Source organism: Rana temporaria, chromosome 6 (genome assembly GCF_905171775.1).
Source record: "Rana temporaria chromosome 6, aRanTem1.1, whole genome shotgun sequence".
Lineage (NCBI taxonomy): Eukaryota > Metazoa > Chordata > Amphibia > Anura > Ranidae > Rana > Rana temporaria.
In genome coordinates this window covers 112,588,414-112,614,284 of record NC_053494.1, presented here as the reverse complement: position 1 = coordinate 112,614,284, position 25,871 = coordinate 112,588,414, and the positions used below count along the sequence as shown (strand labels likewise).

At 44.0% G+C, this 25,871-nt stretch overlaps 1 protein-coding gene across 2 annotated transcripts in view; it reads left to right on the top strand.

Moving 5' to 3' along the window:
• Positions 1-25,871, top strand: part of CFAP410 (cilia and flagella associated protein 410) — a 132,377-nt gene that overhangs the window by 62,014 nt on the left and 44,492 nt on the right. For both annotated transcript variants that reach the window (XM_040357185.1, XM_040357184.1), the window contains exons 3-4: positions 3,235-3,253; positions 17,294-17,340. In XM_040357185.1, coding sequence (XP_040213119.1) covers positions 3,235-3,253; positions 17,294-17,340 — 66 coding nt within the window. The remainder of the gene's footprint in view (positions 1-3,234; positions 3,254-17,293; positions 17,341-25,871) is intronic.

Genomic DNA, 25,871 nt, shown 5'->3' with positions numbered 1-25,871 from the left:
CGCTTGCGTCTATGAATGCAGCCCCACTTTTGTCTATAAATGCAGCCCCACTTGTGTCTATGAATGCAGCCCCACTTGTGTCTATGAATGCAGTCCCACTTTTGTCTATGAATGCAGTCCCACTTTTGTATATGAATGCAGTCCCACTTTTGTATATACATGCAGTCCCACTTTTGTATATGAATGCAGCCCCACTTTTGTCTATTAATGCAGCCACACTGTGCATGGCACTCACCATGGCATTGCCTCGATCACACACAGCAGGTATCTCCTCTCCCGACGTGTGTCATGGAACAAACAGGAGCTGTAGGTCTGTGTTCGGCTCTAGCAAAGTCCCACCCTAGACGGGCTTGTGTGATAGACAAAACACTGATTCAATCAGTCTTCCATCTCCATCTACTATCACACGAGCAGGTCTAGCACAGGCAGCACAGCCGAACACAGATCCAGCTCTCACACACAGCCAGAGATGCCCGATGTCATACACGCAGGAGAGAGGGGAGTGCTGCAGTCAGCTCCAGCTAAAAGCAGCCTCAGGACAGGCAGCCTACCAGCCCTGGTGATGAGAGAGGGAGAGAGTTAGAGACTCAGCAGCGGGAGCTGTAGGCACCGCAAAGCAGTTTAAAAGCCAATGTGACATGATTGCCTCGGGGGGGGGGAGCAATTGCCATGTTGCCCCCCCCTGGATCCGCTGTTGCCACAAAGCAGTTTAAAAAAAAATAGTAAAAAAAAAAAAAACTTTTTTTTTTTAAAGCCAATGTGACATGATTGCCTCAGGGGGGGGGGGGGGGGGGGCAATTGCCCTGTTGCCCCCCCCCCTGGATCCGCCGTTGCTATGTAATGACTTGGGCTCTGTGTCCCGTGGTGTACTCCAAGAAAAGCATTTTACAGGTAAGCTGTTATAAAAATCAGTCAGGGGAGAGTGGGGGTGGGACCAAACTGCAGCTCTGGGTCTGGATGGACACAGGGAGCTTTGGCTCGGGTGTTCCCATAGCAAGCTGTTTGCTGTGGGGGTACTCAACAGGAGGGAGGGGGCCAGGAGAGCTGAGAAGGATTGGGGCTGCCCTGTGCAAAACTACTGCACAGAGCAGGTAAGAATAACTTGTTCATTACTTTTATGGGGGGGTGGAGAGAAAAACTGAGACTTTACAATGACTTTTATTGGTATAGGGGTATGCGCATAACAATATTTTTTGAAACAAAAAATCTGGGCAGTTGCCAACGTCTGTACTTATCGCTGAACTTGCAATGAAAATCTAAAGTTACCCTTGCTTCGGGGCTCTCCCCGCACTGCAAGGGAGAGCATAAACAGCATTTTTACTTATCTTAAACCTTGTTTCTTCAGGCTATTTCTGATTTTCATGACTTGTCCCCACAAGCTGCTTCTCCTTGCTGCTCCTTTTAGTTGCAAGCACTCTGATATCATCACGCACAATGCAGGGCCAGAAGTCCTGTATTGTTAGTGAGGGTGTCAATGGTCTGCTCACAATCCGGAGTCTTGGAGAGAAGAGGAGAGTGCTGGCTGCCAGACTATAGAGGGATGATGTAATTAAAACTGCTGTTTAGATTACCCCAGGACCAAAATGTGCAGTTATCTTGCAGTGTGGGGGAAGCAAGACATCAAGGGTTAATTTTTTATTCTAACCTAGAATTCATCTTTAAAGCAGCAATACATACAGTATGATGGTTGATATAGGCATCCTAAATATGCCTATAATCACCACTGTGTGGGTTGAAAAAACAGCTAATGCCTAATGGGCAGAATGGAAAATCCAGTTTGTGTAAAAACACTTCTGCTGCCTTCACATATTGTGCAGATCGGTCATATTTGGTTATACATATGCATGGCTAAATCTGTTAACGTCTTAAATCCTGTTTGTCATTTCAAGAGGGAGCTGCACGATTCTGGCCAAAATGAGAATCACAATTTTTTTTGCTTAGAATAAAGATCACGATTCTCGCTGCGTAAAATATTTACCATTATACAAAAAAATTGGGCTAACTTTACTGGTCATTTTTTATTTATTTCTTATTCATTAAAGTAATTTTTTTCCAAAAAATTGCATTTGAAAGACCGCTGCGCAAATACAGTGTGACATAAAATATTGCAACAACCACCATTTTATTCTCTAGGGTCTCTACTATAAAAAAAAAAAATATATATATATATATATATATATATATATATATATATATATATATATATATATATATATATATATATATATATATATATATATATATATATATATATATGTGTTTGGTGGTTCTAAATAATTTTCTAGCAAAAAAAAAAATGACAGAAAAAGTTTTAGTGGTTAAACTTTCCTCATTTACACACAGAAGTCTATTCATTTGATGTAAAGGACCAATTGTTACAATGTTTAGACTTGGTTCCACTGCTAAAGAATGTTGCGATATTTGGCAGACTGCCCGGATTTTTTGTTCCTTTCTTTTGATGGCTGTGGCTTCAACAGAGCAGAGAGAATTCTCTGCATAAAAAGAATCGGGAAATACTTTGTCAAGATCGCAACAGTTAAAAAAATCGTGATGATTCTTGACGATTAATCATGCAGTTCTATAGTACATCTGTGTATCCAAGATGCAATTTAAAGTGGCGTTCAGTACTGGTGATTCCAGCAGGCAGGTGTACATTTTGGCACCCCCCTGGCTGTCAGTGACAGCTACGACCCAGCACTGAGCCAAGGAGCTGAATCAATCCCTTCCTAGTTATGAGCATGCTACAAAATAATCAATAAAGTATAGAGCAGTGCAAGAATATGCTGTCGTTTTTGACTAACGTTCATGGTTGGTTAAAATAACTCCCCAGTTCTCTACTTCAACTTTATGTCACCTATGTGATTACTTTCCTCTTGCCCATGGTTGTGGCCTGCTCCACTGTTTACAGCAGGGGTCTCCAAGCTATGGCCCTCCAGTTGTTCAGGAACTACAATTCCCATCATGCCTAGTCATGTCTGTAAATGTCAAGAGTTTTACAATGCCTCATGGGATGTGTAGTTCCCCAACAACTGGAGGTCCATAGTTTGGAGATCCCTGGTTTACAGCATTCTTCCCGAAAATGTGGCTTACACTGCTTGCACGGTAACCCCCTATAGGCTGGATTAGGACTGTACTTGTACTGTTGGAGTATTGTGCTTTTTTTATTTTTTTGAAAAAAATGTGGCATTCAAGGCTTGATTTTCTTTTTTTCGTTTCTTTTCTTTTTTGTTTTAGGGGAAGCCGCCTTACAGATGTAAGTAATGACTGAAAGAAAACTTGTATCCTGATGTTTGTCTAGATATCAGTAAAATGTAGAGCAGATCTTTTAGTTTAAGCAATTCACTTTTCTTTTTCGTACATTACGGGACACAGAGTGCCATAGTAATAACTATGTGGGTTATAGGCCTACCTATAGGTGATGGACACTGGCAAATCCAAGACAGGAAGACCCCTCCCATCCAGGCAGTACCTCAGTTTTCTTTTTAGTTTTTGTTTGTAACAATCACCGCTGTTAGCTACTACTCACGGTCATCCTGTTGGGCTGGCTGGTGGATGGAAAGTATGCTCCGGCGATTCCGCTCCTTGAGCGGCTTACAGCGAGCCTCAGTGCTCTCTCCCTCCTCCTCTCCTCCCACGCCATGACCCAGAGCGGCGCTGACGCATGCACGTGTGCGCAGGAATTCTGTATTTTGGAAGGAGAAAGAAAGGGGCGGGACTTAGCGGCAGTTGCGTGTCCACGCAGGCGCAAAGCGACCCTAGTCCATTAAAGCCTCTGTGTCAGAAGCAATCTGAATCACGGAGGTTCACAGCAGCATTCATGATAGGCATTTTGATTGGTGTATACAGGTATTCCACAGACACTTTCTGCTCAGCATCAGGCTGAACTTTATTAGCAGAATTTCTGGCTGGACTATTGCTCAGCAGTAGATGCTTTTGTGTGCTTAGGACTATGCCTTCCAAGAGTTTTGGGACTAAGCTTCCTAAGAAGCCAAAGGTTTCACCATCAGGCTCTGAGGATCTTGGTCATGTCTCCACAGTTCCATCCCCCCCTGTTAAGTCAGATGTAGTTGCCCAGGGTGAGCCATCGGGGCTGTTAGGTGCTGCAGCTGCCCTCATGTCACCTGCTCCTGTTTATTTTACAGAGGAGGTTTTTGCTTCAGCCTTGGAAGAGAGGTTGACAGCACTGATCGCATCTTCTCTTCCTGGGAAGAAGCGCGGCAGATCCCCCCTATCCCCCCTCTGGCTCCCTAACGGCAGAGTAGCAATATCCGGAGGATATCAACTTACTCTCAGGGGATCAGGAGGAAGGACACTCTGATGTTTCTGCCTCTGAGGAGTCAACAGTAGAGGAACCCTTTTCAGCCTCACAATCTGAAAGATTAATGGTGCAGTCCCTTACTGAAATGGTCCGTGCGGTATTTAAATTGCCTTTAACAGAGCCAGCAGGGAGGCCTGTTTCTTCCTTGTGTTCTTTGAAGGCTCCTCATTCTATTTGTTCTGTCCCTGCCCATCCTTTACTAGAGGAGCTTATCTATCAGGATTGGGATCATCCAGATAAGCATTTTCTTCCTCCTAAAAAGTTCTCCTCACTTTATCCCATGGAGGAAAAATTTAACAACTAATGGAGTGTTCCAGCAGTTGACGCTGCTATCTCCTGTGTGAATAAGAGTCTAACTTGTCCGGTGAACAATGTACAGATGTTTAAAGATCCAATGGATAAAAGGTTGGAAACTTTATTAGAAACCTCTTTTTCTGTGGCAGGTGCTGTAGCTCAGCCTGCGGTAGCAGCAATAGGCGTTTGTCTAACCCTGAAGGATCAGATGAAGCATGTTCTCAAAGCTATTCCTGTTCAGCAAGCACGGGACTTAGCTGAACTACCAAAGGCATTATGTTTTGCGGTTGACACTATTAAGGATTCTATTCATCAGGCCTCGCACCTTATGCTTCTGTTGGTGCATATGCATAGACTCCTGTGGTTAAAAAATTGGTCAGCGGGGGGGGCGTGGCTACCGGGCTTCTGCATGGACGTCTAGGCAGAGAGCTCCGTGCCAATCGTAGGGAAATCAACGCACCGAGGCACCGACAACGACCCTAACCCACCAGGAAAGCTACACCGGATCGCCCAGTCTCCCGGGATGGCCCACAAATGAAAAACCTCGCCGCAGGTACAGAAACTTTCCCATTTCTTTCCTCCGACCCCACGCGGCCCGGCCCAAGATGGCGCCGACGGCGCCTCGCCATCCTCCTCCTCCAGCGGCTCTAGCTTTTCCCCCCGACAAGCCCTTACCTACAGCCAGGAGAGGCGCACAGGTACCCCGGAGGCTTCCACACCACTGGTGCGCAGCCCAGCCAAGTCTAAGCCGCGGCTTTCCCCTGAGTGCTCCGGCGGGAAGATAGTAATTTCACAGGACTCCCTGAACGACACCAGGGAACTTGCGGAGGCCATTAACTCTTTTCCCACCACTGATAAGCCTCTATCAGACACCCTGCTGAAAGACATGTTGGTGTCCCTCCGCAGCTCCCTCCACACCGACATGATGGAGTGTATGAGAGGCTTCAAAGCTGATGTTCAGGAGCTGGGGGGCAGGGTGGATCATGTGGAACATAAGATGGGGGAGTTTGCCTCCTCTTACAACTCCCTGGTGGATGCCCACAATGACCAAGCTGATGAACTGACATGGCTCAAGGCAAAGGTCTCTGACCTGGAGGACAGATCCAGGAGGAATAACGTCAAGATCCGTGGTGTCCCTGAATCTGTCCTCCCTCAACAATTGCAGCAATATGCCCAGGACCTCATGAGGTCGCTTGTCCCTGAAATGTCGGACGCAGATCTAGCAATTGACAGAATACACTGCCTGCCCAAGCCATCGCATCTCCCTGATACCATCCCACGGGATGTTCTGATGCGGGTTCATTTTTTTCAAATAAAGGAACGCTTTATGATGTCTTTCAGGAAAAACAAAAATCCACCCGCTCAGTATGCTTCTATCCAACTATTTGCTGACCTCTCCCAATTTACAATGCGGAGACGCAGGTCCCTTTTGCCAGTTACTAAGGCCCTGCGCAACCACGACATCGTGTACAGATGGGGCTACCCTGCCAAACTTACTGTCACAAGAGAGAACCACTCCTCCGTGATCAACAACCTCTCCGAGGGCCTTGCTCTCCTTCGTTCCTGGAACATTGTCCCGGAGCAGGTGGAGGGTGATCCGCCCTCGACCTCCAAAGTCACCACGCAGGATTCATGGCACCTGGTGTCCCATAAGAAAAAGGGCAAAAAAAGGTCCTCCTAAGTGCCTCGGTTACGATTTCAACAATGTGCTACCAAGTACCTACTGACTTTGATGTTTCCCCCTCTGTGTTAAATGAGCAGCACTCCTGCTCTCGGATTCGACGTTGAATCTCCCTTTTTACTACTTATGATAGTTTCAATCGAACTGTTTTGTTGCTTGAACGCCACAGGTTCTAGTGGCTATGTTTATTTTCATTTTTCATTTATCTTTTTGTTTTTCTTCACCCCTTACCGAGAGATGGACTTCACCCCACTGTCCAGGATGTGCGAGACCTCCGCCCCCAGAAACGACACCTTGGATTTCATCTATCCTACGCCAGCCTCTCCACCCTGAGGTACTGTTTCTTCATTACCCCCCCTACCATGGTGCTTAACGTAATTTCCTTTAATGTCCACGGGTTGAATCACCCTGCTAAGAGATCGACATTGTGGAAGGAGGCCCAGAAGCTTCAGGCGGACATCTTGTGTGTACAAGAATCCCATTTTCTCGCATCCAAACCCCCTTGCTTCAAACATAGGAACTTCCCCCATATGTTTTTCGCTTCTGCCCCAAATAGGAAGCATAGGGGGGGTCATCACGATCATCAGAGACTCAGTGACTTTCAAGCTTGGAGAAGTGGTATCTGACCCAGCTGGTAGATTTGTGATCCTTGTGGGGGAATTTAATAACCGCACTTACACAATCGTAAATCTCTATGCCCCAAATGTCAACCAGGTCAGGTTTGTTAAGGTCTTTAAAAAGCTGATGACTGTTAAAAAGGGTAATGTCATTATATGTGGTGATTATAATATGACGGTTGATTATAGTGTTGACACTACTTCTAAATCCAAACGCCCTCTCCCCTCACTGCATCCTGCCCTCATAAGGGAGGACTATTATGATGTTTGGAGGTGTCAGCACTCTAATGAACGAGATTACTCCTTCCACTCTACCAGGCACAACTCTTACTCCCGCATTGACATGATACTTGTTGATAGGGCACTGCTCCGGGCGGTCACCTCCTCCACTATTCACGACATCTCGTGGTCAGACCATGCACCTGTCTCTATCTCGATGGTGGAGGAGTTGACCCCCAGCCCCGCTTACATATGGAGGGCCAATGCTGGAGTATTTCAGACGCAGGCCCAGGTGAATAACATCACAAAGCATCTGAAAGAATTCTTTGAGTTGAACACTGGATCGGTATCTGATCTGTCGGTCCTGTGGTGTGCCCACAAGGCCTTTATCAGGGGCATTCTACTACAAATTAGCTCAAATTTAAAACGCCAGAGAACCTTAAAGATTGATCTTCTCCTGAAAGAGATTAGATCTCTGGAAGTGCAGAACAAGGCCTCGCCTGCTCTGGATCTGTCCAACAAATTGGTTAGTCTCAGATGTGAACTAAGGCGCCTACTCTTATAATCCCATAGTAAATTTGTCAATGCCCTGAAGCTGACGTACTACTCCTCTGGAAATAAGGCGGGCAAATTTCTGGCACGTCGACTAAAGGACCAGAGGACACGTACAAAAATACCCTTTATCCGTAGCCCAACTAATAATAATAAGATGTACGACCCGAGAGACATTGCCAATTCCTTCGCTGACTACTACTCGGCCCTATACAACATAAAAGATGATAGCAACACCCCGCAGCCCTCAGATCATGACATTCAGAAATTTCTGGCGGATCTGAACCTCCCTACCCTGTCACCTACTCAACTACAAGCCTTAAACGCCCCCATTACAGATGCAGAAATTCAGAAAATGATCTCCAAGATGCCCTTGGGGAAGTCGCCCGGTCCCGATGGCCTACCAAACGACTATTATAGAACGTTTAGTGGGATCCTTGCCCCTACATTGAACTCAGTGTTCTCACAGGCCATGTCCTCTGCAAACTTCCCACCTGAGATGCTAACCGCCTATATTGTAACTATCCCCAAACCTGGCAAACCTCCTGATGTGCCCTCCAACTTCCGCCCTATATCCCTTTTAAACACTGACGTTAAACTATATGCCAAACTCTTAGCCCATAGACTTCTAACTGTCATACCATCATTAATCAATCCGGACCAATCCGGCTTCACTGCGGGTAGGCAGGCGTCAGACGCCACTCGCAGGATTATTGGGGTGGTGCAGCATGCTTGGGCCTCTCGGACGCCTTCTCTGCTCCTCTCTTTGGACGCGGAGAAGGCGTTCGACAGGGTCCACTGGACCTATATGTCCCACACTCTAACTAAATTTGGGTTCCAGGGTCCTATTATGTCAGCCATTCTAGCCCTCTACTCCAACCCCTCGGCCCAGGTCTTTACTTCTAACTTTATTTGTTGTTAGCACATTTTAGATTTGAGCAGCATTTTGTTTTTCACTGGTCACTTTTAATTTTCACTGTTGGCTAGCGCTTTAGTCACCCACTTGTTTATTTACTTCTAACTGCCTCTCCCGACCTTTTAGTATCTCCAATGGGACACGCCAGGGGTGCCCCCTCTCCCCCTCCATCTTCAATCTTCTGATTGAACCACTGGCCGAAAAGATTAGAGCCCATCCTCTTATCACAGGTTTCTCTATCCACGATGCACATCACAAGATTAATTTGTTTGCTGATGACATCATTCTATCCATTACATCCCCGTCTAATTCGCTCCCCCACGTCCAGGAAGTTCTATAGTCTTTTAGTAATATCTCCTACTATAATGTCAACTCCTCCAAGTCAACCATTCTGCCTATGCACCTCCCAACCTCCGCCCAGGTCTATCTGGAAGGCGCATTCCCCTATGCATGGACTAAGAAAAGCATATCTTACCTAGGTCTCCAGATCACAGCAGACCCCTATGGATTAGCGGACGCCAATTACTCAATACTTAAAGAGAAACTTACTAAGGAGGCATTTCACCTGTCCAAAGCAGAACTCTCCTGGTCTGGCCGTCTTGCTGCCTTTAAGATGTTGTTGCTGCCTCAGATTCTATATGTTTTTCGCACACTCCCTATCCCTATAAAACCTCCCCATCTTAGATCTTTAAATTCTATACTCAAGACCTATGTGTGGAGCTCCCGTAAACCCAGGTGTTCCAAGACATTGCTAACCAGACATAGATCGGTGGGTGGGATGGGTTTCACGGACATACGTGATTACTACCGAGCATCCCTCTTAAACCAAATTAGGTCATGGTTTACAGACCCTCCGGTGGTCCCCTGGTGCAGTATTGAAAAGTCATTGAGCCCCACTAGGGACCTGGTCTCCCTGCTGTACTTGGACAGGATGAGACCCCTTCCTTTGCACCAGCTTCCTTTATCCATTCGGGCCTCCTTGGAGGTCTGGAGGGATCTTGGCAGCATTTCCGACCCCCGGGATGTGATGGTGGAGGTGCCAGTCCCCATCGAAACCCTAGCGAGTGCTATTCCCAATATTAGTCTTAGACACTGGAGGAACAAGGGTATTACTCATGTATCTCACCTATTTGGTGAAGGCCGGCTGTCTTCTTTCCAGTCCCTCCAATCTACATATAACATCTCCTCGGCAGATGTGTATAAATTCCGCCAAGTATCACATTTCCTAAAATCTGTCAATAATCACAAGATTTATCTCCCAGACCCTGTTTGGAAGTTTTTCACCTCCTCTAGACCCCCCACCAAAGGGATTCCCCTTTTCTACAACTTACTTCAGCACAGACGCACCTTTGTCAAGTCCCCCCCTTTCCTAAAATGGGAAGAGGACCTGGGCAGTACCTTTACGGATTCGCAGTGGCAAGTCGCTCTTAATTCTGTCTATAGAGCCTCCAAATGCACCAACCACTGGGAACTTGCCTTGAAGATTTCCTTAAGGTGGTACCTTACGCCATACAGGATGTCCAAATTCTCGCAAGATAATTCTCCTCTTTGCTGGAGGGGTTGTGGAGAGGTAGGTAACATCATGCACGTGTTTTGGAGGTGTAAACACTTAAGCTTCTGGAACAGTGTATTCAGGTGTATCTCCTCACTTACAGGCTTCCTTACTCGGCCGGGGCCTGCATTGGCCCTTCTGGGTTTGAATATTGATTCTTTTCCTCCACAGTTCCGTACTGTAGTGACACATTTGTTGCTAGCAGCGAGATCACTCATCACCCGGAACTGGAGGTCCAATGCAGTCCCTAACCTGTCGGACGTAATCATTTTTACCCGCAATAATTATGTCTACGAATCTCTAATAGCTTCCAGAACGGGTCAAAGGAGAAGTTTTGATAAAAAATGGCAGATTTGGAGTGAGTGGAACGAGGAGTGAGCTTATATTTTTGGTTGACTAATGTATTAAAGTGGAGTTCCACCCATTTTTTTATGTTTGTCTGTGCTGCATGCTCTAATCTCATAGTGTTCAGAATGGACAATTTTTATTTAATTTGTTGCTTGTAAATACCTTTATTTTGTAGTCCTTCATTACTTCCTCCTCCTTATTTGCCTAGGCTATTTGCAAGGGTTTCTGGGATAGGCATCATGTTTCCCAGTAGTCCTTGCAAACCTGACTGAAACCTATTACATTGCTTGTGCAACACTGAGCATGTGCAAGATATACAAAGCTGAAATCCAGGAAGTCATACAGTCTGGCTTCATGATGTCCACACTTAAGATGGCCACGGTCTATTTCTAGATTATAAACTATCTAAATGCTGTAACAACCTAACAGAACGGACCTTAGTTTACAGACTAACTTTACTAGAATACATTAAGCTTGTGTATTACAGGGGTATTTATATTTAAAAAGTGAAATTGTGGGTGGAACTCCCCTTTAATGATAACTTTGTGCTAGCAGAGGTTCCCGCCACGCCCTGACTCTGTTAATATTTCATATCTTGCTCAAAACTAGAGGCCCATCTCGTCCTTGTTCTTATCCCCATTCCCCTTTTACTTTAGCCCCCCCTACTTATTATTTGATACCTAATTTTTCTCTGTTGCAAGTCGACATCTGTTTATTTTATCCCTCTCCACGAATATATGTGAGGAAGATGGCAGAGTCAGTTGCTAGAAGTGATCGCAATACGCCAGACAGTACTTTATGTCTTACTATGCAACTTTAATCTTTCTACGCTGTGGTGTAAATGTAGTCTTATGCCTGTATTATCATACATTCATGCAATGTCCCTGTTTTCTCTGTTGATGTACGACTCTTTCTTTTTATATATATGTTTATGAAAAACTTTTCAATAAAAACTTAATTGGAAAAAAAAAAAAAAAAATTGGTCAGCCGAGTCACCTTGTAAAAAAACTTTTGGTTGAGTTTTCCTTTCATGGGGAACGCTTATTCAGGGATGATTTGGACAGATATATCCAAAGAATTTCAAATGGCAAAAGTACTCTTTTGCCAGTTAAAAGAAGAAGGCGTCCTTCTTTTAAACGGTCTGCCTCTCCAGTGCCAGGGTCATCTGCCTTTAGGCAGTCCCGACGGCCTCCGCGGTCGGGATCTGGAGGGAAACCTCAGGGTCAAGCCCAGGGTCACAAGAAACCCTGGGGGAGAAAACCGACTAAACAAAGCCCCAAGTCCACATTATGAAGGGACTCCCCTGCTCGATCGGGTGGGGGGAAGGCTTTGACTGTTCTCAGGGACTTGGCGGGAGGAGATTCAAGACAGATGGGTTCTCTCAACTGTGTCTCTAGGTTACAAACTAGAGTTGAAAGAATTTTCTCCACCATATTTTCTGAGATCGAGTGTTTCCAAAGATCCAGTAAAAAAGACTATTTCTGGCACTGGACCGGTTATTATCCCAGAGGGTGATCATAATAACTCTGCGGAAGAACACGGCTTAGGTTTTTATTCAAACCTTTTTACGGTACCAAAGCCAAACGGAGACGTCAGACCCATCATAGACCTCAAGGGTCTGAATCGGTTTCTAAATATCTGCTCCTTTCACATGGAATCAATCCAGTCGGTAGTCTCCACTAAAAAAAATTAAATTAGGGGGTCATCTTATACGCCTGGTCGCCTTATACACCGGCAAATACGGTATATTATGATACAAATTTGACAGAGAAACCTCCCACCAGTTTCTAGATGGGGTGAGGTTGTTCTGTCCAGAAGCTATTGACTTAGACCCCTTTCACACTGAGGAGTTTTTCAGGCGGTACAGCGCTAAAAATAGCGCTGCTATACCGCCTGAAAAACTCACACTGAGGCGATGCGCTGGCGGGAGAGAAAAAAATCTCCTGCCAGGAGCATCTTTGGAGCGGTGAGAGGAGCGGCGTGTATACTGCTCCGTCCCATTTAAAACAATGGGAAACTGCGGCAATACCGCCCGCAATGCGCCTCTGCAGAGGCGCATTGCGGGCGGTATTAACCCTTTATCGGCCTCTAGCGGGGGTTAATACTGCACCGCTAGCGGCCGGATCCCGCGGCAAATTCCGACGGTATAGCGCCGCTATTTTTAGCGCCGCTATACCGCCACCGTGCCTCCCGCCCCAGTGTGAAAGGGGCCTTAGGGAATTGGTATCGTAGTAGCTTCTAACTTCCTGCATTGGGGTGACAACCCTGGCACTGCTAAACTGAAATCCCAAGCAGCGTTGTCAGCCCTGGTTGAAGTCTCTTTTTCTGCTGAACTACATAAGCACATTCCATTGTCTTCATCTCTATAACTCTCAACACTCACCGCCCTCTGCAGTCAATATTTCACTTACATCTTTGCAATGAAAAAATTTACTTAAATATATCCTAAAGTGTTGTCTAGTTTTTTTATAGGTTAAAATCAGGTTTTCCTTATGTCATAGTTTATCAGAAAAACATCCAGACTGCACATTAGATTTGAACTGAAAAAGAGGACTGTATGAATATCATTTCAGGAAATGAAAGAAAAATTGCACACTTCTTTTCTGAAACATGAAAACTCATTGCAAAATGTATATATTTTTCATCCATAGCCTGGCTTATTTCATGTTTGATAGATTTATCCAAGTGGAACTAGTTTTACCACGTCTTTGATAGATTCCTTGAAGTGGAACTATTTTAGCAGATGTGCCAGCTATCCTAAGCTGAAAATATACATTATTTGTAAAAAAAAAAAAAAAAAATACTTTTATAGTTGTGTTGAGAAGTGAACCTATTACACTGACAATATTTATAAATGCATTGGACTATATTAGACTCTATTTAGAGGGGATTCCCTAATTTATGTTCTACAATTTTAATAGCGGTGCTTAATTTAATAGTTCACATATTAGTAAACTTCAAAACAAGAAATAAACACTCATACTTAAAATATACCCATCAATCTGTGTGAATACATGGCTAATGTAATAATATACAGCCAAAGTAGAGTTTAAAAAAAAAATCCTTCAATCATTCAAATGATTTGAAAATAATCTGGGAGAATAATGTGGCTAATAATCATTTGGCCGTGAGAAGGAAGAAGCACTTCCTCAATTCTCTCTGCCACAGGGATCAATCTGACTGTAACAATGTAACTTTGTAAGTCACAAGCTAACAGTAAGCTAAAAAACTGATTGTGCCGGCACCATTGTTTCAATGATTGACATCTGTGAGCCAGCATTTCAGTCCAGGACGTAGATACTAACGCTGAAAAAATACTAAACAAAGATGGTGCCAGTCTTCTGGAAATAAAGTTAGATAAAGACTATGGGGGGTATTTGCTAAAGACAAGTGCACTTGGAAGTGCAGTCACTGTAGATCTGAGGGGGACATGCAATGAAAATAAAGAACAGCATTTTTGCTTGCACATGATCGGATGATAAAAATCAGCAGAGATTCCCCTCATTTCAGATCTTCCCATCAGATCTGCAGCGGCTGCACTTCCAAGTGCACTTGTAGTGCAAAGTGGATTTGCCTTTAGTAAATCAACCCTATTGTCAGGTGAAGTTCTGTTCTCTCTAAAAGGTAATAAATACCAGTAAGTGATACACTTGCACATTATTTACTTGTTTCTGAGGGTACACATTTCAGGGCTGCCACCCTTAAAGTGATATTAACCACTTCCTTACTGGGCACTTAAACCCCTTCCTGACCAGAGGACTTTTTGCGATTCGGCACTGCGTTGCTTTAACTGACAATTGCGCGGTCGTGCGACGTGGCTCCCAAACAAAATTAACGTCCTTTTTCCCCCACAAATAGAGCTTTCTTTTGGTGGTATTTGATCACCTCTGCGGTTTTTATTTTTTGCGCTATAAACAAAAATAGAGCGACAATTTTGAAAAAAAAAAAAAAAATTTTACTTGTTGCTATAATAAATAGCTCAGTTTTTTTTTTTTATCCTCAGTCTAGGCCGATACGTATTCTACATATTTTTAGTAAAAAAAAAAAAAATCGCAATAAGCGACTGGTTTGCGCAAAAGTTATAGTGCCTACAAAATAAGGGACAGAATTATTATTATTTTTTTTTTTTTTTTTTACTCGAAATGGCGGCGATCTGCGATTTTTATTGGGACTGCGACGTTATGGCGGACACATCGGACACTTTTGACACCATTCACATTTATACTGCAATCAGTGCTATAAATATGCACTAATTACTGTATAAATGTGACTGGCAGGGAAGGGGTTAACACTAGGGGGTGAGGAAGGGGTTAAATGTGTACCCTAATATTAGTGTTCTAACTGTGGGGGAAGGGGGGTGACTGGGGGGGGGGGGGGGGACCGATCTGTGTCTCTATGTACAAGAGACACAGATCCGTCTCCTCTCTCTCCCCTGACAGCACCGCTGTCTGCGAGAGCCGGGAATGAGAGATGATCTCATATGTAAACATATGAGATCATCTCTCATTGGCCGCACAGATCGCCTAGGAAACGGCCGCTCCGATTGGCCGTTCACAGCGATCTGTGACTGGCTGTGTCCAAGGGACACGGCCAGCACAGCAGTTCCCCGCTGCGCGCTCGGGAGCGCGCGCGGGGAACGTGCAAAGGGGCGGCCGTAAAAAGACGGCCTGTTAGAGATTGGGAGCCGCGCTGCGGCCGTACAAAGTCGTACGGCCGTCAGCAAGTGGTTAAAGAGGGACTGGAGTCTGCACACATAATTTGTAATAAAAACATCTTTGCCATTCTGAAGCTTCCCTCCAACCACTTTGAAAATAAATATATATATATTGTAAGATTGAGGTTATTAGACTCCAGCGATAGATGCATTTTCCAGTGAGTATGCCAATCCAGAACTGAGTTTTTTAAGGGCCTGGTAGCCCACTTTTATTTAAAGACACGAAAGTTCACAAATACAATAGTAGCCCTCGCAGGGGGTTCCACCATTCCTGTATCTTGCAAAACTCAACAGTTTAGCCTCCTGGCTTTCACACACTTGCCATCCGGCTGTTTCAGGCCTTTAGCTTAGGCCCAAGTTCTGCTCCTCAGAACTACCCGTTTCCCAACAGTAAGCACACACCAAGCTTCTTCTGTCAGCGTTTTGCTGCGCAATTTCTGTCCCTCAGAACAGTTTCCTGGAGTCAAGCTCAAACCTCGCTTTCTCCAGTCCTTAATGACATCTGCCTCCTGCAAAGATGCATCCACTCTCTGACTTCTCTCAGAGATTTGGGAGTCACCTGACTCCCAGCACAGACCTCCTGTCTGTGGGGTGGGGCCCTGAGCCATGTCAGATCAGAACTATATAGCTGGACACACAGCTGTCCAATTAGTGTGTCTTTTTCTCCAGAATTTGGCATAAACCAGCAATTTCTCACACAGCACAGGGTCCTACCCTCACAATAAATGCATACATACATACATACATACATATACTATGATTCTGTACTTGCCAAATATGCTGCAGAAATCTCCCTCCGCTACGTCTGGCTGCATCCATTTTAACTGTTGGCAACTGAAGCTGCTGCTTGTTCACTTCCTGGATTTATACAGACACACACACCTCCAGCTCTGCAGCTCTCATTGTCCCTCTTATGAGCTGTGCATGATGTCATACGCCTAGGCTAATGACCAGACAAGAAACAGGAAGTGGGCTGTATAAGGTATTTACTTGCAGAAAAAAAATATATATTATCCAAAGTTAAAACAACAAGGGCAGAAGATTTAATAGATGGAAAGGTGATTTATTTTAATTTTTTTTGCATAGACCAGTCAGCTTTTGGAATAACTTGGAGATGAAAAGGTAAAGAGAGGTTTAACCACTTGAGAGCTGCGCTATAGACGAAAGACGTCCACAGCGCGGCTCTCAACTGCCTTTTATGTGCATTCCCCGTGCGCGCCGCTGGGGGCGTGCAGCGGGAGAAACACTGTGCCCGGTGCATCGCTAAGATGCCGATGCGCTTGCCTGGCGGCCGCGATGTCCGCCAAGTACCCGCGATCGGCGGTGACAGCAGGGACGTGGAGCTCTGTGTGTAAACACAGAGCTCCACGTCCTGTCAGGGAGAGAGGAGACCGATGCTGTGTCCCTTGTACATAGGGACACAGCATCGGTCACCTCCCCCAGTCAGTCCCCCTCCACACACAGTTAGAACACACCCAGGGAATACATTTAACCCCTTCCCCTAGTGTTAACCCCTTCCCTGCCAAAATTGTGTCAAAAGTGTCCGATATGTTCGCCGAAATATTGCAGGCCTGACAAAAAAAATCGCAGATCGCCGCCATTACTAGTAAAAAAAAAAACATACATCTATCCCCTATTTTGTAGGCGCTATAACTTTTGCGTAAACCAATCAATATACGCTTATTGCGATTTTTTTTTTTTTAACAAAAATATGTAGAAGAATACGTATCGGCCTAAACCAAGGAAAACATTTATTTAAAAAAAAAAAAATGGGATATTATTATAACAAAAAGTAAAAAATATTGTGTTTTTTTTTCAAAATTTTCGGTCTTTTTTTGTTTATAACGCAAAAAATTTAAAATCGCAGAGATGATCAAATACCACCAAAAGAAAGCTCTATTTGTGGGGAAAAAATGATAAAAACATAATTTGGGTACAGTGTTGTATGACCGTGCAATTGTCGTTCAAAGGGGGTTTAAGTGCCCAGTGATGAAGTGGTTAAAAAGAGTAACAAAAAACTTAAGCTGCTGTCAGTATGTATACCCATTACTGTTGTTGGTACATGTTTGTTTTTTATTCCAGATTTCAATATGTCATGAGCTTCCAAACATCGAAGTTATGACTTTGAGGTAATTCACTTTCCTTATAACCTCATTTTTTTTATATATAAGTGAACAGAACAATAAATCATTGATATATTATCTTCAATGCTATATTCTTTTATGTATTTTTCTCCTTTCTAAGTCATAGGACACCTTTGTGATCCATAGAATATTTATAGGAATTAGGATATATGAGTGAATTGTATTGCTTTTAGGGACATTTTGGTAAATTTTTCCAAAGTCAAATATCTCTTGTTCCTGAGTAAGCTCGCTATGTATTTGTTCATATCATGGTATAACCCCTTCTGTGTTAAGAAAACATAGATTTATGAGCCCCCAGATGCTAATCAGACCTTGCCTGTAGTGATGTATGCCTTGTTCTTTATCTTGCATCTGTGCTGCAACTGTATTGCAGATAATGTGTTATTTTTTTTTTTTAAATTGTAAGATGTAACGTTTGATTTGCAGTACTCTCCCCAGCACCAGAGAGAGTCAGGAATTTCACTGTAAACTAGAAATGGTGCATTTGCTGTACTAATGGTCGATGAAGAAAAAAAGATCTCTGTCATGTCACTAGGAAGAACAGGGAAATGCTGCGGGCATGTCACAGAGAACGCGGCGGGCGAGTGGCAAATTAAAGGGGGACGTACCTGTATGCCCATTTGCCCACCACTGCCATTGTGCCAACTTATATAGGTGTGCAGCGGTCGGCAAGTGGTTAAGTTGTCCCACCATTTGCAGCTATAACGGCTTCAACTCTTCTGGGAAGGCTGTCCACATGGCTTAGGAGTGTGTCTATGGGAATGTTTGACCATTCTTCTAGAAGCGCATTTGTGAGGTCAGGCACTGATGTTGGACGTGAAGGTCTGGCTCGCAATCTCCACTCTAATTCATCCCAGAGGTGTTCTATCCGGTTGAAGCTAGGATTTTGTGCAGGCAAGTCAAGTTCCTCCACCCCAAACTCGCTCATCCATGTCTTTATGGACCTTGCTTTGTGCACTGTGCACAGTCATGTTGGAACAGGAAGTAGCCATCCCCAAACTGTTCCCACAAAGTTGGCAGAATTAAATTGTCCAATATGTCTTTGTATGCTGATGTCTTAAAGAGTTCCCTTCACTGGAACTAAGGTGCTAAGCCCAAAACCTGAAAAACAATCCTACACCAAACTCCCCCCTCCAAATGATTTGGACCTGTACACAAAGCAAGATCCATAAAGACATGGATAAGCGAGTCTGGGGTGAAGGAACTTGACTGGCCTAGAAAGAGTCCTGACCTTAACCCAATATATAACACCTTTAGGATGAATTAGAGCAGAAACTGCGAGCCAGGCCTTCTCGTCCAACATCAGTACCTGACCTCAGAAATGCGCATTTGGAAGAATGGTCAAAACTTCCCATAGACACACTCCTAAACCTTGTGGATAACCTTCCCAGAAGAGTTGAAGCTGCTATTGCTGAAAACGGTGGGCCAACTCAATATTGAACCCTACGGACTAAGACTGGGATGCCATTAAAGTTCATGTGTGCGTGTAAAGGCAGGTGTCCCAATACTTTTGACAATGTAGTGTAGATGCTGGCACTTGGGTATACTCCAGTGTATACCTAAGTACATCCATTTATGTCTGTGGGTGGCTGTAGGCAGCACCTAGGCTTTCCAGGAGTGGGACGCATGCCCCAATTAACAATGCGTGGGCTCAGGTGCCTGTGTGCAAGAGCCCTTATTGTTTCTAACCTAAGCCTTTTGCAAGAGTATGTACCAGAAAGTGTACCCTACTAGTTATTTTCAAAACGGTCCTTCGTGTGCTGGATAACCCCTTATAGCCCGTACACACGATCCGAATATCGTACGACTTTTTTCGCTTAATAGTCGCAAGTAAAATGCAATAGGTTATTAAAGTCACGAAAATTCTCGTACGACCGAAAAAAATAATCGGAAGTGATGTCATGTGTTGTAATGTATTTGTATTGTATTTTCGGACGACAACTGTACTGACTAAACAAAAATCATACGATCTGACATCGTACGAGGAAAATTTTCGTGTATGTCCGATCGAATAATATCGGATGAACTGTCGTGATCGGCTCTCGAAAGTAGTGTACACACGATCCGAAAATCGTACGATCCTTCATCGGACGATCGTTTTCATCCGATATTCGGATCGTGTGTACGGGTCATAACAGACCCTCTGTCACTAAAACCCGGACTTCTTTGACTTGAGTGCAAAGCCCTGCCACTACAGTAGAACTAATGCCTCGTACACGCGACCGGTTTTCCCAACGAGAAAACTGCCATTTTTTAGATTGGTCGGGAAAATCGGTCGTGTGTATGTTCCATAGCATTTTTTTCCTGGTGAGAAAACTGCTCGCAAATTTTTTTTAGAACCTGCTTTATTTTTTGCCGTCGTGTTTCCCGTCAATCTTTTTCTCATCGCGAAAACTGCTCGTGTGTATGCTTTTCCAAGGGGAAAAAAACATGCATGCTCAGAATCATGTATGAGACTGGAGTGCTCGTTCTGGTAAAACTAGCGTTCGGAATGGAGATAGCACATTCGCCACGCTGTAACGCACTGAAAAGTGTGAATCGTCTCTCACCAAACTTTTACTAACACGAGGATCAGCAAAAGCAGCCCAAAGGGTGGCGCCATTTGAATGGAACTCTACCCCTTTATAGTGCCGTCCTACATGTTGGACGTCACCGCGCTTTGGTCGAGTGTTTTTTTGATTCAATGTGTGTATGCAAGGCAGGCTTGAGAGGAATCACGTTGGGAAAAACATTGGGTTTTGGCATGTCAGGAAAACCGGTCGTGTGTACAGGGCATACGCCTTTCAAATGTTTGTTTCTTCCCACTCTCCAGTAAGAGATTATGATATATTGAGGTGTTCTTATTGCTTTTTGAAGCACAAGTGATGGATCTAAAACTAGAAAGTAGTGCAAATTTCAGCAGTCTACTGACCGCCATCAGAAAGCAAGAAAATATAGTTATATATTCTAGAGCAGCGGTTCCTAATATTTAGCCATTCCCTGTATTCTAGATCAATAGTTCCCAAAGCAATTTATTTTCATTTTCCGCGTTCATTTTTAGTACACTTCATGAAACCCAGAATAAATTGTAGTTATTTAATTTACAATTTAAACCTTATATAAGTAATTCCCTCTGACATTTTATTTAATTTATGTTTTTCTGTTTTTCGTAATGCCTTCTGATAAATCATCTTTAGTCCATCTACCTGTAGTGGCTCACTGATCTTAAACAGAGCAGAGCAATATAATTATATTAAATAAACATTGCATACATTTTACCATATTTCCTTATAGCTCTGATTTGAAGCCAGGACTGTTTCCCAGGGCCATCTGTAGGGCGATATATTTGAATCTCTCTAGCAGCAAAATTTAAAGTTGGACATATTTACGGTTATCACAGGACATAGCTAGTGTAAGTCATTGACACAAGTGCCTTATGCACATTCATTGCTAAAGTAATATTAAACTCTCAGATTTTTTTTTTAAAAGCACTTTCAGCAGCTGATTGAATCGATTACTGAGTATGCAGCTTCTTTATCTTTTAATCTTTCTTCCAATTTAAATACCAAAATATGATGTAGTGCAACTCTCAAAGAAATAAACACAATGGGCCAGATTCAGAAAGAGTTATGTCGGCGTATCAGTGATACGCCGGCATAACTCACACTTTGCGCCGGCTTATCTGTTTTCTGTATGCAGAAAACAAGATAAGCCGGTTTGCAGCAAAGATCTGACAGGCGTAATTGTATCTTAAAGCGGAGTTCCACCCTATTTTACAACTTCTTTGCATTCGTTTTTACACTGCCCCCTTAAATACATTTGGGATGTTGTTTTTTTTTGTCTTTTAAAAACTCACGTTTTTATCCGTGAGTCTCTTATTCCCCCGCCGCGGCAGAATGCCCCCCCCCCCCGCCGCATCCAGCGCTGCTATGCCTCCTGGGATATGTGTTTCATCAATCCCAGGAGGCTGGGCTGAACATCGCAGCCGTGTATAAACATCTCGGGGGGCGGGAGGGAGGGAGGGCAGTGCCGCCCATAGAGGTGGTGTCCTTCCTCTTCTCCCTCTCCAACTCCTCCCCCGTCCTAGCTCCTCCACCCGTCCTAGCACCGCCCCCGTCCTCCTCCCTCCACCACCCGCCCGCCTGCCGTCTGTCTCCGGTGCACGGAGATACAGATCATCAGACAGACAGAGCGGATCTCACTCTGTCTGATAAATCTGTATGTGAGAGCACCGAATGTAGTACAGCCCCGCCTCCCTGTACATAGAAACAGCGCGCTCTGCACTGTGTGTTACAATTCTAGTGCAGGGAGGCGGGGCTGTACTACGATCACTGTACTCACATACAGACCAATCAGAGATCCGCTCTGTATGCCTGATCATCTGTACCTCCCCCACTCTGCACATAATGTTGTCACCGCACTAATGTCACGCACTGATGTCACCGCACTAACATCACCGCACTGATGTCACCGCACTAACGTCACCGCACTGATGTCACCGCACTAACGTCACCGCACTAACGTCACCGCACTAACGTCACCGCACTAATGTCACGCACTAATGTCACGCACTGATGTCACCGCACTAACATCACCGCACTAATGTCACACACTGATGTCACCGCACTAATATCACCGCACTAATATCACCGCACTAATGTCACCGCACTAACGTCACCGCACTAATGTCACCGCACTAATGTCACCGCACTAATGTCACCGCACGAATGTCACCGCACTAACATCACCGCACTGATGTCACCGCACTGATGTCACCGCACTGATGTCACCGCACTAACGTCACCGCACTAACGTCACCGCACTAATATCACCGCACGAATATCACTGCACTAACAAAATGAATTTATTGACAGTGCACATGTCTGGTATATGTATACACACCACATATATAACAAGAGATATATATCATCTTGTTATGTAGATATATCTGCACAGGAACAAATTATTTTGTATATTTACTGGTTCCTGGAAGGAGGAGGGGAGGGGAGGTTTGCATAGATAAGAGGCGGTAACTTCCTCTGACACTCCTGTTGCTATTGAAACCTGATCTGAAACCATTACACTGCTTGTACAGCACTGAGCATGTGCGAGGCTGAAATCCAGGAAGTCATACAGTCTGGCTTCATGATGCCCACACTTAAGATGGCCCCAGTAAATTTCTGTTTTATAAAGTGTCTAAATGCTGTAACAACCTAACAAAACGGACCTTAGTTTACAGACTAACTGTAGTAGTTAAAAAGTTTTTATTTTTAAATTTGTAGCCGGAACTCCGCTTTAACTGCAATTTTAAAATGGCCGCTGGGGGCGTTCTCGCTGATTTCCGCCGAGAATATGTAAATCAGCGAGATACGCCAATTCACGAACGTTCGCGGAGCCGACGCAGTCACTTTACGCCGATTCCGTAAGAGTTTTCCTGGCGTATAGATAAAGTTGCCCAAAGCAGGCGCATCCAATTTTAAGCATGGACGTCGTGACCGCGGGAAATTTTAAATTTTTTACGTCGTTTGCGTAACTCGTCTGTGAATGGGGATTTACGTCGATTACGTTCACATCGAAAACACCGTCATAATTCGGAGCATGCGCACTGGGATTTTTCCCAGTGGACGAGCCTAATTTAAATAGGAGACGCCCCCTACCCGCCTATTTTTAATTAGGCCGCCCAATTTACGCTACCGCAACTTAACACGCAAGTGCTTTGTGAATACAGCACTTGGGTGTTAAGTTGCGGCGGCTTAACGTAAATAAGAAAAGTTACGCTGCCGCAACTTTGCACGCGGCTTTATGAATCTGGCCCAATTGGCCAGATCCAGAGAGAGAGTACGCCGGCGTATCTACTGATACGCCGGCGTATCAGTAGATATATCAGTAGATATTGAATCCTCAAACCAAGATACGACGGCATCTGGGTTCGATCCGACAGGCGTACGGCTTCGTACGCCTTCGGATCGTAGATGCAATACTTCGGCGTCCGCTGGGTGGAGTTTGCGTCGTTTTCTGCGTCAGTTATGCAAATTAGCTTTTTTCGACGATCCACGAACGTACGCGCGGCCGTCGCATTCTCTTACATCGTCTCTAGTCGGCTTTTTCCGGCGTATAGTTAAAGCTGCTATTTTGCGGCGTATAGATAGACTTGCCATGTTAAAGTATGGCCGTCGTTCCCGCGTCGAAATTAGATTTTTTTTATTGCGTAAGTCGTCCGTGTATAGGGATGGACGTAAGTCACGTCTAAGTTCAAAAAATGACGTCGTTGCGACGTCATTTCGCGCAAAGCACGGCGGGAAATTTCGAAACGGAGCATGCGCAGTTCAATCGGCGCGGGGACGCGCTTCATTTAAATGAATCACGCCCCCCTAATTGGCGTTTTGAATTCCGCCGCCAGAAATACACTACGCCGCCGTAACTTACGGCGCAAAATCTTCCTGGATTCGACTTAAAGCCAGGTAAGATACGGCGGCGTATCGTATCTCTGATACACTGCGCCTATCTAAATGTATGTGAATCTGGCCCAATATATAAACACAAAAATATGTGCAATAAATAGGTTATAAAAATATAGTCCAATGAATATCCAAATATAAAAAAAAGAATCAAGAAAAAACGAAATTCAACTTGATTCAACTTCAATCACCACTGTGACATGTTATATGGAAAGTGAATCCACCACCCTTGTAGATGAGCCTCTCACCTCACTTCCATGACCCCTGCATTACCAGTAGGTCTCATCACGCATTTTTCCCTCTCTGGGGATGAAGAAAACAGCTTCTGTCTCCAATGCCTCTTATTTAGATGGGTTAATAGATTTCCAATCCCCACAGAATGCATGCAGGAAGAAAGAAATTGTCGCTGTATGATGTCATCCCGTGGCCATCTTTGCATCTAGCTGCTCTGTGATTGTGTATGAGAGACAAGCGATCCACGGTTATGTAATATTTTATTCCTTTAACCATTTTCCTGCACATAGGCCAGCATATGGCGTCCTGGACATTGAGTGGAGGTATCAATGTTTTTCTGCTGGCAATTCCCTGCATGGAGGCCCGGGCGCAACGTTTATGACATCACTTAGGGTTGTCGGAAGTAAACAAAGCCGAGGCTGCAGCTGGAAAGGCTGAAAAAGTTTATTTTAAAAAAATCATCTCAGCTTTCCAGCCTGAGGGAGACATGTGGGGTCTTATTGACCCCACATATTTCCATAAAGAGGACCTGTCACATACTATATTCCTATTACAAGGGATGTTTACATTCCTTGTAATAGGAATAAAAGTGATGAAAACATTTATTTTTTAAAGAGAAAGTGTAAAAAATAAAAGTAAAATAAAGAATAATAAAACATTTTTTTTTTAAAAGGCCCGTTCCCACATGCTCGCACACAGAAGCAAACACGTACATAAATCGCTCCCACATATGTAAACGGCGTTCAAATCACACATGTGAGGTACCGTCGTGTGCATTAGAGCAAAAGCAACAAATGTACTGTTACTCCTCTGTAACTCTAAACATAGAACCTGTAAAAAATGTTAAAGCGTCGCCTATGGAAATTTTTAAGTACTGGAGTTTGTTGCCATTCTACGAGTATGCACAATTTTAAAGCGTAACATCTTTTACATTATACAAAAAAAATGGGCTAACTTTACTGTTTGTCTATTTATTTGTTTTTTTAATTCATAAAACAGTTGAGAAAAAAAAACACGTTTAAAAAAAAAATCGCCGCACAAATATCGTGTGGCATAAAAAGTTTCAATAACCGCCATTTTATTCCCGAGGGTCTGTGATAAAAAAACATACAGTATATACTGTTTGGGGGTTCTGAGTAATTTTCTAGAAAAATAATGATGATTTTTGCATGTAGGGGCGAAGTGCCAGAATTGGCCTGGATGGGAACTGGTTAAATAAATGTGACGTTTTAAACCGAGAGCACTAGGTCTGTGTGCTTTTTCTTCCTGCATGCATGCTGTGGCGATTGGAAATCTATCAACCCATCCATCCGAATAAAAAGCATTGGAGGCAGTAGCTGTTTTCTTTATCCCCCCAGAGAGGGGAAAAATGCGTGGCGAGACCTACTGGCAATGCAGGGGTCATGGCAGTGAGATGAGAGGCTTGTCTACAGGGGTGGTGGGTTCACTTTTTTTATATGTTTGGATTTTCATTGGACTTTATTTTTTATACATAATTTATTGCACATATTTTTATGTTTTATATATTGTGTTTATTCCTTTTGAGAGTTGCGCTACATCATATTTTGGTATTTATTTAGTATAGCAAGTTTAGAATCACTTATGGGCGGCCAGCAACTTTTCTAGCACAAGTTTTAGCACCTATTTTTTGTTTTGGCTCACATATTATTGGATTGCGCAGATTGAATATTGGTACATTGTTCCAGTTTAAGCATGATCCCTGTTCCAGGTTTCTTCTTTCAGGATAGCTCCCTTGTATTGCAGCATCCTAGGGAGCCACCTTTTGCATGCAGGGACTAGATCGATGTTTCCCTACATTGTGTGCATCAGTAGAAGCACACATCC